The 11,698-nt window shown below is 54.4% G+C and overlaps 5 protein-coding genes across 5 annotated transcripts; 3 read left to right on the top strand and 2 right to left on the bottom strand.

Annotated features, from left to right (window-relative positions):
* Positions 1–776: 776 nt before the first annotated feature.
* BCV69DRAFT_307326 (kinase-like protein) lies at positions 777–2,829 on the top strand (the record flags this gene model as incomplete). The annotated part of the gene is made up of 5 exons (XM_025494694.1): positions 777–1,253; positions 1,332–1,582; positions 1,649–1,786; positions 1,866–2,373; positions 2,438–2,829. 5 exons carry the CDS (start codon positions 777–779, stop codon positions 2,642–2,644), a joined length of 1,581 nt encoding a protein of 526 aa, XP_025348409.1. The 3' UTR covers positions 2,645–2,829.
* A 146-nt stretch (positions 2,830–2,975) lies between these two features.
* BCV69DRAFT_298278 (S-adenosyl-L-methionine-dependent methyltransferase) lies at positions 2,976–4,872 on the top strand (the record flags this gene model as incomplete). Its single annotated transcript, XM_025494203.1, has 2 exons — positions 2,976–4,067; positions 4,147–4,872. The coding sequence occupies 2 exons, from the start codon at positions 2,976–2,978 to the stop codon at positions 4,870–4,872; spliced, it is 1,818 nt and encodes a 605-aa protein (XP_025348408.1).
* BCV69DRAFT_164266 (aromatic prenyltransferase) lies at positions 4,832–7,086 on the bottom strand. The gene is made up of 4 exons (XM_025489456.1): positions 6,338–7,086; positions 5,714–6,257; positions 5,592–5,628; positions 4,832–5,506 (listed from the first exon to the last, which is right to left on the bottom strand). Exons 1-4 carry the CDS (start codon positions 6,669–6,671, stop codon positions 5,078–5,080), a joined length of 1,344 nt encoding a protein of 447 aa, XP_025348407.1. The 5' UTR covers positions 6,672–7,086; the 3' UTR covers positions 4,832–5,077.
* BCV69DRAFT_164042 (hypothetical protein) lies at positions 6,883–10,187 on the bottom strand. The gene is made up of 10 exons (XM_025489455.1): positions 9,976–10,187; positions 9,848–9,881; positions 9,552–9,755; positions 8,880–9,461; positions 8,457–8,803; positions 8,005–8,376; positions 7,711–7,881; positions 7,626–7,640; positions 7,210–7,558; positions 6,883–7,124 (listed from the first exon to the last, which is right to left on the bottom strand). Exons 1-10 carry the CDS (start codon positions 10,037–10,039, stop codon positions 7,094–7,096), a joined length of 2,169 nt encoding a protein of 722 aa, XP_025348406.1. The 5' UTR covers positions 10,040–10,187; the 3' UTR covers positions 6,883–7,093.
* Positions 10,188–10,253: 66 nt separating this feature from the next.
* BCV69DRAFT_276765 (hypothetical protein) lies at positions 10,254–11,234 on the top strand (the record flags this gene model as incomplete). Its single annotated transcript, XM_025491123.1, has 2 exons — positions 10,254–10,659; positions 10,753–11,234. 2 exons carry the CDS (start codon positions 10,254–10,256, stop codon positions 11,232–11,234), a joined length of 888 nt encoding a protein of 295 aa, XP_025348405.1.
* Positions 11,235–11,698: the final 464 nt, after the last annotated feature.

The following is an 11,698-nucleotide window of genomic DNA, read 5'->3' as shown; positions in this document are numbered from 1 at the left end:
GGATCCACCCTTGACAGTCGTCGTCGAAAGCGCCGTTTGAACTGTATTGCTTACCTCTCTCTGCATTTGCCCACTTCCTCGCTCTGCCTTGCCGGTGCCTCTCGACACTGCGTCCCTCCCTGCCTTGCCCTACCGTCTTCGACGATGTCTCGCCCGTACCGATCAGACGCTCAGCCTCCCAAGAGAGCATACCAGGGGGACTCGCGTCGTCCAGAGGACAGCTACCGCAACGGCTCTGCGAGACTACCACCCTATCCGGCGGAGAGGAAACATCTAGAGCGCCAGGGCTCGCATGACCAGTACGATGCTTTGTCAAGAGCTGATCGAGAGGCTGCGCGCCAAAAGCGAAGGCGCGGGGGCCTAGACGATGATGTTGGTCCCTCATCATCTTCTCATCGGGACAGCAGGACAGCTGACGCTGCGAGGCAGTCGAGTGTATCAGGCGAGAAAGAAAGGTCCAACGCGTCTGGTGCCAGTAGCTCTGCATCGCGTCCTCACTTCGACAATGACTCGGGACTCAACCAAACGGGTAGCCTGGAAGCCGGCAAGGACGACGCAGGCGAGTTGAGCTTCGATCTGGAAGACGAGGAAACAGAGCAGAGGCGCATTGAAGAGCAAAGGCGGCGGAGGAAGGAGCTCCTGGAAAGGTACAGAGAGCTTGACAGGGAAGACTCTCTAACCACTGGCTCTAGGCCTCAGAACGGTACCACAAAAGGAGAGGACTCTGCTCCTTCGACTGGTGAGTGACTTATGGATCGCCGGCGCAAGCGGTCATAATGGCTGACAATCCCTTTGCTTCTCTTCTCACAGCGAACACTTCCAGAGCTCGCACAAGATCGCCTTCCTACGATCCGGCCACTCCGTCCGGCAAGGATGCCGACTTCGATCTATCAAAGGAAGGGCAAAGGGAGATCGATGGCGCGCCTAATGCAGACAAAGCCGCAAAATCTGACGACGTATCAGCTGCCGACTACGATCCTGTCGTTGACCGCAAGAGGGACGAAGAGAGAGAGACTCGCCGCTTGCAGAATCCAGCAGTCTCCACATCAGAACAGGGTCTTGCAGAAGGGGTGGGCGAGCCTGCGACCAGACTGACGGCGAATCCCTTGGAACATGCCGAAGCAGAGTCAGACTTCGAAGAGGTCGAGGTAGATGACGAAGACGACGACGACGACATGTTCGCAGTCAGTTCCGAAGCCAAGAAGAAGAAGATTGTGCGAGTCAAGAAGAGCAAGACGAGTAACGGGCAAGAGGTGAGTACCGGGCTATGCAATCAGTGTCAGTAGACATTCTCGTTGAGCATAACGCTGACTTTGGGTTCTACTTGCCAGGTTGCCGCTTCGCAATTCAAAGATGCTTTGCCCTCGCACGGCGGCCTCACGGACAATTGGGATGATTCAGAAGGCTACTACCGCATTGTGCTCGGCGAGAAGATTGGACCGATGGGGCGCTTTCACGTCTTTGCGAATCTGGGCAAGGGTATGTTCAGTGAAGTTGTCCGCGCCAAGGATCTTGGGGAAGATGGCAAAGGCAGTGGAGACAAGGAGGTGGCCATCAAGATCGTAAGGAGTCAAGAGACGATGTGAGTTCAGCGAAATGAGCAACAGCTTATCACAGAGGCTGATCACGCACTATCCCGCTTCTTCAGGTACAAGGCTGGACTCAAGGAGATCGGTATCCTCAAGAAGCTCAGCAGCCTCGACCCGGAAGACAAGCGACATGTTGTCCGCCTCACCTCCCATTTTGAGCACAGAGGGCATCTTTGCATGGTTTTTGAATCGCTGAGGTACGTTAGAAGAGCGAGTTTGCGGACGTAGATCTCTCTGCCGGCCAAGTGCTGACCTCTTTCCCTCCCATGTCTGTAGTATGAACCTGAGAGAGGTCGTCAAGCGCTTCGGAAAGGATGTCGGACTGAATTTGCGGGCTGTACGCGCATACGCTCATCAAATGTTCCTCTCGCTAGCACTGATGAAGAAGGCTGAAGTCATGCATGCAGACATCAAGCCAGACAACATCCTCGTCAACGAAGCCAAGACGATGCTCAAGATCTGCGATCTGGGATCCGCATCGGATCTGACCGAGATGGAGATCACGCCATATCTGGTCTCGCGCTTCTACCGAGCGCCCGAGATCATCTTGGGCCAGCCATATGACTGCTCATTGGATATGTGGTCTATCGGTTGCACGCTCTACGAGCTCTACACCGGCAAGATCCTCTTTCCTGGTCGCAGTAACAATCAAATGTTGCTCTTGATGCAGGAGTTGAAGGGAAGGCTCACCACACGCCAGATCAAAAAGGGCAAATTCAGTAGCCAGCACTTTGACGAGTCGAATGCTTTCCTCAGTCGAGAGATGGACAAGAATACTGGCAGCGTGAGTAATGGTAGCATATGATTGTGTCTAGATCGCAAGGCTAATCTAGTGCTTTCTTCTACAGGAGACCGTTCGCAAAGTCGTGCTGTCGACGAGCCCAAACAACGACCTTCGGTCCCGTCTTCTGTCGTCTTCCGTTGTCAGAGGTCTCACTGAGGACGAGCTTCGGCTGACGCAGCACTTTGTCGATCTCCTCGGCAAGACGCTGGAGCTGGATCCAGCCCGGAGGATCACGCCCAACGAAGCACTGAAGCATCCTTTCCTGAATTGAACGGACGTTGTTCCGATGCATCTTGAGATACACTGGCAGTATGATGAACAACCTTCTTCTTCTTCCACCCTTGTGCTGGTATCATCTGTGAGAGTATTCTATTGACATTGGAAGCCGAGGAAGATGCCTTGGCTCCTCTGTTGTGTGGAGTGGAGCGGATTTCGAATTTCCTTTCCGCCTTGCGCTTTTTCGAAGGAAGGTCACTTCTTCTTGTGTGTTTCCGGTTGCGCCCTGAGTCGGTGGCCTGACCTCCTATCCATCCCACCTGGTTGTGTACACCGCAAGCATAAGAGGGATGTTGCAAAGAGGAGTGGCATCGACGCTGCGGCGTATGGCTGTAGCAGCAGCGGCCAGCCCCTCTGCGCCATCCACGGCAGCACAGGCTTCATCTTCGAGATATCCACTCCCTGCGTATCACACTCCCTTTCACTCTCCCGCATCGCACTACGCCTACTCCTCTGCCGCTTCATCTTCCTCCTCGTCTGCTACTCAGAGTGTAGCGGATGTGCAAGACTCCTCAACACCTTCCGAGGTAGCCGAGCCAGATTCCTCGTCGGGCGTCAAGAAGCCCAAGAAGCGTCGTGGACCCATCAGCCGTGCGCGAGCTGAGACCATTGCCGCTCGGCAAGAAGCGGCCGCAAAGGCTGCAATCCAGCAAGAGACAGAAGCACGGCGCCAAAAGATCATCGATGCCACACCTGCCCCACCCTACAAGCTGCGGGTTAGTGCAAGGGCCAGCGGCCCCCCAGATAAACCTATGCACGCCAGGCCGGCCGAAGAACGGCAAAGCGTCTTGCCCGAGCACTACTGGTCTCACTTGCCTGACCCGGCTGTGTGGCACCGGTCTACGCTCAACAAAGACAGGCCTGGTTTCTTGGGGAGACACAGGTACTTTCTCTCCAATCGGAAGAGCGTCAAGGAGCTCGTAGACTCCATTGGCTTGGAGGATATCTCGCAGCAAAACGGCGGAGAAAAGGTCACCGTGGTGGAGGCATTTGCAGGGGCTGGAACGATTACCTCGGAGCTTCTCAAGCGCAAGGAAGTGGGTACGGTGGTTGCTCTGGAGCAGGAGACCTCCTATCTGCCATGGCTCGAGGAGCTCGCGAAGGACCCGACCGTTGCAGATGCAGATGGGGTCGGAGCCAAGGACAAGTTGAAGGTGCTAGATCGGACTGGCTTCAATTGGGTGACGTACGAGATGATGGATGAGCAAGGCATGCTGTCCCATCTCAAACCGATAGATCAAAAGACCACTCATGAGGCTATCAGCCCAGCCCCGCTAGTGTTCATTGCACAATTGCCCAACAGCGTCCACGGGGACCAGCTTCTGGCTCAGCTGGCAGCAGCTGCATCTGTCGGCCAGTGGCTCTTTCAGTACGGCAAAGTGAAGCTGGTGTTCATCTGCCCCGAGGTTGTGACTAAGGTGAGTTGGATCTGTCGAGTCTGTTAGTACATCGTAGGGTCCTCGAGCTGACAACGTTTTGCCCCAACCACATCTGCAGCGCTTCCTTGCAACTGCGGGAGACATGTCTCGTTCTCGTCTCGGGACAGTGGTGTCAATCCTTCACGAAGCCAAAGTTTTGCTCTCTCACGAAGCTCACTTTCTACCTCAGCCAAACCACGTCTTTCCTCCGAACCTTGGTCCTGGAAAGAGAACGCTAGCAGTGACTGCTATACCGAACGAACAGTATGGGAGTGCTCAGCCCTTTGCAGACCTGTGTGCTTTTGAGCTTGTGCCGCGGGATACGCGCATTCTAGCTTGGAGAAAGGCTAGAGGCATCAAAGAGGATGCAGAGGACATTGCAGCAGCTCGACTCTCACAAGACGTGCCGGGTCTAATGGGTGACGAGTACGAGTCCCTCGAATATCTACTGCGCAATCTTTTCGTGTCTCGCACGCGAGACCTCCAGTCCACCCTGGAGAAGACCTACCCCGGCTCATCGTCCATCCTCAAGAAACTCACTCCCGAGGCTGTAGAGGCGGCTGCGGCTCGCAATGGCTCCAAGCTAGTCCCGGTAGCCGGTGAAATGCGCGTCAATGATCTGACCAATGATCAATGGGTCTCTCTTGCCCAGATCTTCGAGCGATGGCCCTTCAGACCACCTCACCTCTTCGAGCGAGCGAATCAAGGAGCAGTCCTCACAGAGAGGGAAAAATTCAAATATAAATCAAAGGCCAAGGTGGACACTGCTGCGACTATGGGTCTAGAAGACGACGAAGCGGAGTAGGGAAATTTCGAGACATTCCCGAAGCGAATGGGTCTTCGATGGCCATTTGCCTGAAGAGCCTTCCGCCTGAAGAGCTTGGTCATCTGCAGCTATGGGGTATGCTCTGGGCCGAATAGAGAAGGATTGAGATATCTGCAGACAGGCAAACGCCACGGTCAGACCTAGGACGCCTCGTAAAGTCTTCGCCCGATGGTACGTCATTCACTCACATAGACAGTTCGAAGCTTCCGTCGTCCTTTCGGCCCAAGCAGAGGTAGGTCTGACGTCCTTTGCTGCTGTCAAGCGGGGCTCCTGGATAGCAGTCCTCAAGCAATTTCGGATATAGACTAGCACTAGATGTCGTCTCATCTCCGGAAAAGGAGTGGACCAAATTGACCACCGCTCGAGAGATGCTCAGGTCGTCTCTACACCAGTGGCGGACCGGTATGTAGAGCTTGGCGGTCGGTAGCTCTGCACCCTGAACGAAGCTATAGTAGATGAGACAGTCTGTTGTCGTTGTCTCGCGTTCCCCTGACGCCGGAGCTGGAGAATTCTCATAGGGGTCCGTCTTCATCAGGGCTACCCAACATCGACGGAGCGGCTCGATCCAAGGCAGACGACAGGTGCGACCGCCGAGGGACAAATGGCGCAGAATCTGGGGGGAAAGAGGCAGGAGAGGGTGTTAGACTCTAGACTACAATATCATCAGCATCTGTACCATCGCAATTGATATATCCCACCTCTTCAAACGATGACGTCGGAAATCTGAAGTAGATTCTGTGCGCAGACAGGTCAAGGAAGCGAGATTAGTCCTTCGTGATTGTAAATGATCAGCATAATCTGACCTGCACGAGACACTGACTTGAGTCGTGCTGCGTGAAGTTGCGTAATTGCATCTGTACTTAGGATGATTGCTTCCGGCCGTGCAGGCTCTGGTAGTCCCTCGTCCCTGCCATATGCTTCGCCTGTCACGTATTGATGTATGACATCCAGTGCTCGGCAGTCAAGACCATTGTCGATCACTGCGCGGTAGATGATGTCAAATGAACTGCATTGTGATAGACGGCTACGCAGTAAAGGCACCAGATAGCCCTTGACCATGATGTCGCCGCTGTATAGCAAGTCGAAGCCAAAGAAGATCTGGGACCTGGTGACTGAGCACGATGTTATTGCGGATGCTTCGCTCTCCGACAGGCATCGTATCGTCGTAGAGGCCATGAGCTTCTTGAAGAGGGTAAAGTCGGCAAGTCGCTTGCTCTCCAGAGTGGACATCAAGCGCATCGAAGCGGCCATGTTCAGACCTAGTGATCTCGCCATCTCATCTTTGTTGCTGATGGCCTCTATCGAGAAGCGGACACAGGGCTTGCCTTTGCCCCACAAGATGCTTAATTCTATAGGAGAATAATCTGCTGTGGCAAGGGTCAAGGTGCACTGGTCACTGCAATAGTCGTCGTCGGGAAGCGTCTCCGCACGTCTAGCTTCTCACCATCACACATGAACGATTCGAAGACTGGAACGATCCTTCCTTCGGAGGCGAGGGAGGGAGGCGCGCCCATTGCAGGCGAGATGACTTGATTCACGAAAGTACAAAGCTTGGCGTGTACATCTGTAGAGTAGCCTGCAAAGCGCAAGAGGCGCGAAAGTGATCCTATGATGACGTGACTCCAATACCCGTCCGTATCCGGTCGGTGAACGACCTCCTGCGATTGATCCCTTTGTGGTGCCATAATACCAGCACACGTGGCGGGTAAAGGACGATCAAGGTTGGTGAGGTCACTGACGATCAAGGACGTGAGCAGACGAAGTATGTTCGCGGTCATGATGTCAGTGTCAGGCTATTGCGAAAGCGATGGCAGGGTCACAGGGAAAGAGAGGCAACGCAAGGATAAAGAAAGGGCTGGGAATCGTCGGCCTCCGGCATTTGCTGCGGCTCCCCGACAAATTCCCATACTCCAGATTTCAGGCCCCGAGACAAACGGTCACAAGGCAACGTGGCCCAGGCTACCTCTCCGGCGTTGCACAGGCATTTTGCCCGCGCAAGGGCAAAGTAGCAATTCAAGTGTATCTCCGCTACCCGCTTCACGACTCATTAGCATGATCAGTGAGTCGATGACGGCGACATCGTAGCAATCACGTGCCCGTCTCACAGACTGTGCAGAGGATGGCTCTACCGCTTCGCATTTGCCTACTGCTCGTACTATCGGGCTCTATATAAGATGACGATTATTGTGGCAAACAGCCTTCAGTTGATTCGTCTAGCGGTGACTGCATATCTGTTGTGTTCGAAATTGATAGGAAGCGTGCTCAGCAGGCTGATGCTCCCAGCGACTGTGAACAGTCTTTGGCTCACGTACTCACCTGATGCCACCAGAAAGGCTTTTGTCATCCCAGCTCGGTACGACAGCGTGCTCGAAACACTCTTGCAGCGCGGCTCCCTCTTGGACAACGATAGTGCCATGTCGCAACGGAACGGACATCATCGTTCGATCATGAAATGGGATCGAGAGGCCCTCGATCGCACTGGACTGACCCTGTCGGTAAGCTCGGCTCGGGGTCTGACAAAAGAGACTGGCGCGCTGCAAGGTCTCCTTTGCTGGCACTTCCACAGCAGTAACTGTCACAAAGCGACGCTTGAGGCGAAAGACCATCTGGGCAGGCACACCTCCTAAAGACAGGGACGACACGATGGGTCCAAGACCAGGCTCACCTGCAAGTAGAGTTTGCAGTGTACTGCGTCAGACATATGAGAAGGTTACGGCACATCCAATGCTTACCGTCATCGTGAAAATCTGCAAGAGTCGATGGAGTCGATCTTATTAGTACGTATCCCTGGTAGGGCTCCGCGACGATATCACTCACTCATCTTCATCCCTTGTTCGTAAGCGCATGGATAGAGCTCGTTGAAAGGCTTCTCGAGCCTGGCAACGAGGGCCGTTCTCTCCGTCAAAATTTCTCCGGCTTGAGCCACACAGGTCGGCGCTGCATCTAAAGGTACCGTTTCCGTAGCCGTCGAATGCTTGTACTGCTCACCTACGTTTTGGGTATACATTTGAGTCAGGAGTCTTGCTTTGGCTCCACTTGCACATGAGCGGTGCATGCTCAGCTCGTGGCGACGCAATTTCAAACGCCCCTCCCAGAGTGCGTCGAGCTCACATGACTTCAAGCGCTTTTGCATCCCTCGCTTCCGTGACAGCACAGGCTGCTGAAACGCCGAGAAGATATCGTTCGACGCTTGATCTGACGTAGTCGCATCGCAGTGCTGGATGGTGTGGATTCGAGCTCCAAGATAGGGTTCAGGTAGAATCCACGAGACGATCTCTAATGGGCCCTCCCTCCGACGTGAGACCCTGACATCGAAGCGCGGATTTACAAAAGCGTCGTGTAGTAGACCACTCTTCAAATTCACGTTTGATATGAGCTGAGGTGGTATGCTTGGGGGCGACACAGTGAAAGCGCAGTGCGAGCATCGTTCGAGGGCGAGATATTCTCGACACGACAGTCGATGGCAAAGAGGGCAGAACATCCCTGCGGCAAAGTTAAGGGAAGTAGAGGCGCAAAACATGAGCACAGAAGTACACAAGGGTGGCTGAGAAGGCGATACATACCTTTGACAGAGCGTTCACGTTGTGGCTGACCGAGTGCTTCGGTGGTTCCAGCGGTACTGGCGACCGGTTGCACTGGAAAGGGAATCTGGTATAGCTCAGCTTCTACTTTTGGCGGACGTAAGAAATGCTGTGCGAATCGTAGAGACGTCGGTATCAAGGGAAGCTGCCAAAAGCCTCTGGAGCATTCTGGCACGAGACATGTCCATCCAGCGTTGTACACTTGAGGACTCGATAGCTTGCAGTGCGGGCACGTCTGGGCAGCGTCTTGCCCCTTCAGCCTCCTCTCACGCAAAACACATGAAGTCTGAATAGTCTTCTCTTGGCCTTGCTTGAACAGCGGCTGCGTCCTTTGAGGGTCACGCGGGAAGCAATGTTCAGTACGACTGACACCGACAGGCAATGTACTCATTGATACATGCTCACCTCTGCAGATCCCGCTGTAACAACCTCTGCTGTGCTTGGCCGCCAGGCTTTTGTGGCCGATCAAGAAGAACATTCGCGCTGCTAAGCTCATTGTCGTATTCTAGAGCCTCTGCGGCGCGAAGCTTCCTCTTCAGGTCTTTGAGAATATGACGCTGGGGTACCTCTACCCGTGCTCGAGGATTCCAACATTCCTGCTCAACATCGTTCTCCTCTGAATGCGAAGCTTCGATCTCTGGAAGCCACCATGGCTGTCCCTGGCTTTCCACCCACTGCAATCGCACCTTCCACCGGACCATGTCGTTCGACTCCTTCTCAGCCCAGCATGCAGTCACTGCATACCAGCCGAGAACAGCAAAGGCACAATTGAGGTTGAAGTCGATGTGAGGGTAATTCTCCCCTATGATGAGTATCAAAGGTGTCGAATTGGTATAGCTGGACAAGAGAGCTGCGACCCGAGGGTCATGCCTAGATTGCGAAGATGCTAGCTGCGTATGCTGTGCGGCCTCCTCATGAACACGTTCTTCGGGATTGCCTAGAGAGCCGAGGTCGCCTGGAGTACGTTCTGCTTCGGCATGACCGCCGCTGTATAGGACGACAATATTCGCATCTGTTTTCAGTCCGTCTTCCCTCGCAACCAGTGTCCGCTCTCTGGTCCACACATCCCACACTCACCCATGTGAGACTATGACCCTACCGCCCGCCGCCCAAGCGTCCCTCGCACTTCCAAAGCCTCCCAATAGATAGCCATAAGACGTCTGGTCTGACGTCACTGGACCATCCCCATATGCATGAACACAGTCTGCTGCGCTTTTGCGAAGCTCGGCATGACCGCATAGAGGCCCTACCGTGTAGGAACCTGACTGATAAGCACGATAACTGCAGAGGAGTTGAGAATCGAGGGTTTCCATCAGCAAGCAAGCTCGCAGCTGCTGTCACGCTGGACAGCCTGTGTCTGATTGCAGACTGACTACGGCAATGACTCAGCTAGCTCTTGGCGCGTCTCTATCAGGGCGAAGGTGATGATGGGAGGAGATGCATTGGCCGCGTCAGGAACTGCATTTCAGGCTGGCATGGCACTGCGTCCATCGCGACTGACCAGCCCAGACCGGAGGTGCCTTTGCAGGCCCTGGCCTCCTGAGGCGAGCGGACGAGTCTGGCATATGGATCAGTCGTCAAGAGGGGACGATGAGCGTCATTGTTTCAAAGTAAAGCAAAGCGAGAGGTGTGAATCCAGGCAAAGGTAGCGTCCCCCTCTTCTCCTTCTGCACCTTGCAACCGGAAAGGCAACCCCTCCACACAGATTTCCACTCCGCCCAACGAGAACGCGAATTCAGGCGCCCATCACAGCAGTTGGGAGCTCCCCCCTTCGGTACAATGGTCTTACAGAACAAGTACAAGGCAAGAGCATCCAGACGCTACCAAGCTCAAAGGGGAGGAGGCTCTGCACCGCAAGGCACCAGGGGCAGAGGCGGCCGAAGCGCTGGACCGTCGCATCAAGCCGCGCATCCGGACGCAGCGGATTACGAGGAGCATACCAGCGGCGATGAGGCCAGTGACGACGAAGACGACGAAGGCGGTGTCGGCCATGTCAGCGTGCTCTACGGAGCTCAAGGAGAAACCGGGAGTCCAAAAAGCGGTGCTTTGTCTTCCATCGCTGGAGCCGGGGAGCCAAAGCAGCCGAGAGGTGCTGAAGGGTCACAGCGCAGCAAGTACGCGAAGCGCAAGCTCGAAAGCAATGCTTGGAGGTTTGAGCGGTCAGATGGCGAAGAGGGGGCAGAAGGTGAGATCGCCAGTTCTAAATTCCGGCTGCTTGTTCACAATCAAGCAGATCCCATCAGCGATCCTGTTCACTGACACTTTGGCGCCCTTGCAGATGCATCACCAGAGCCAGAGGTCGATCTGACGGCTGTCTTCGAAAAAGCTAGAATCGCACATCAGGCAGGTAAAGACGGCTCAGAGACGCTAGGCACGAATTCCACAGATGATCTGGAGGACGTCGATCACAGTCTTGCTTATCTTCATGAGAGAGCCTCGACTAGGACACGAGGAACGTCTAGCAGAGTCTCTTTGCCCTCCAGCTCTTCGAAGTCTCGCATGGAGCACATCTCATCATCACGCGAGGGATATGAAGAAGCACAGAGAGCCAACCGACAGGCAAAGGAGCGGAGTGATGCGAAAATGAAGATATGGGGAAAGCTGCAAGACGATTTGAAAGCCAATACCCGAAATGACAGAGGCGGAGGTACGGACGGGCGGAGTGTAGGGGCGCCTGGAGCAGTCCAAGCAAGAAGCAACGACAAGGCAAACATCAAGGCTCTGGATGGGGAAGATTTCCTGGACTCGGTATTGAGCTAAGAAGGAATCCATCGTAGATCCCGTGCTGCTTGTAGCAAGTGGACTGAGCAGGAACCAGGCACACTTCGGCCCATTGCCATTCGCCTCTCTGTATATCTGCCGGCCTGTCATTGCTTGCGGCTCGAAAGCGTTCATATCCGCATTTTCCGACCATACCGGCCAATGTCCGGGCACAACAGGGGCCCTAGCAATGCCAATTCCTTTGACAAGGGTGCTCAGGCACAAATACATGCACACTTCGCTCAGTCGCGGAAGCTTATTAAGCTGAGCGACTCAGCACCGGACTCGACGTTCTATTCATCAATGTTGAGCTCTTTCTTACAGTCGTGTACAGGAGCGGGACGAACATGGGTTTCCCTTCTATGCTACATCAAACACGCTGCCCATACAAGCTTACCAGTCTCACATAGCCACTCATCCTGTCCATACATTCCCAACATCACTACCTGGAGCGAGTCCTGAAA

This window comes from Pseudomicrostroma glucosiphilum (assembly GCF_003144135.1).
Source record: "Pseudomicrostroma glucosiphilum strain MCA 4718 unplaced genomic scaffold BCV69scaffold_5, whole genome shotgun sequence".
NCBI classification, from domain to species: Eukaryota; Fungi; Basidiomycota; class Exobasidiomycetes; order Microstromatales; family Microstromataceae; genus Microstroma; species Microstroma glucosiphilum.
The sequence above is the reverse complement of the archived record's forward strand: the minus strand, read 5'-3'. Positions and strand labels throughout refer to the sequence as shown.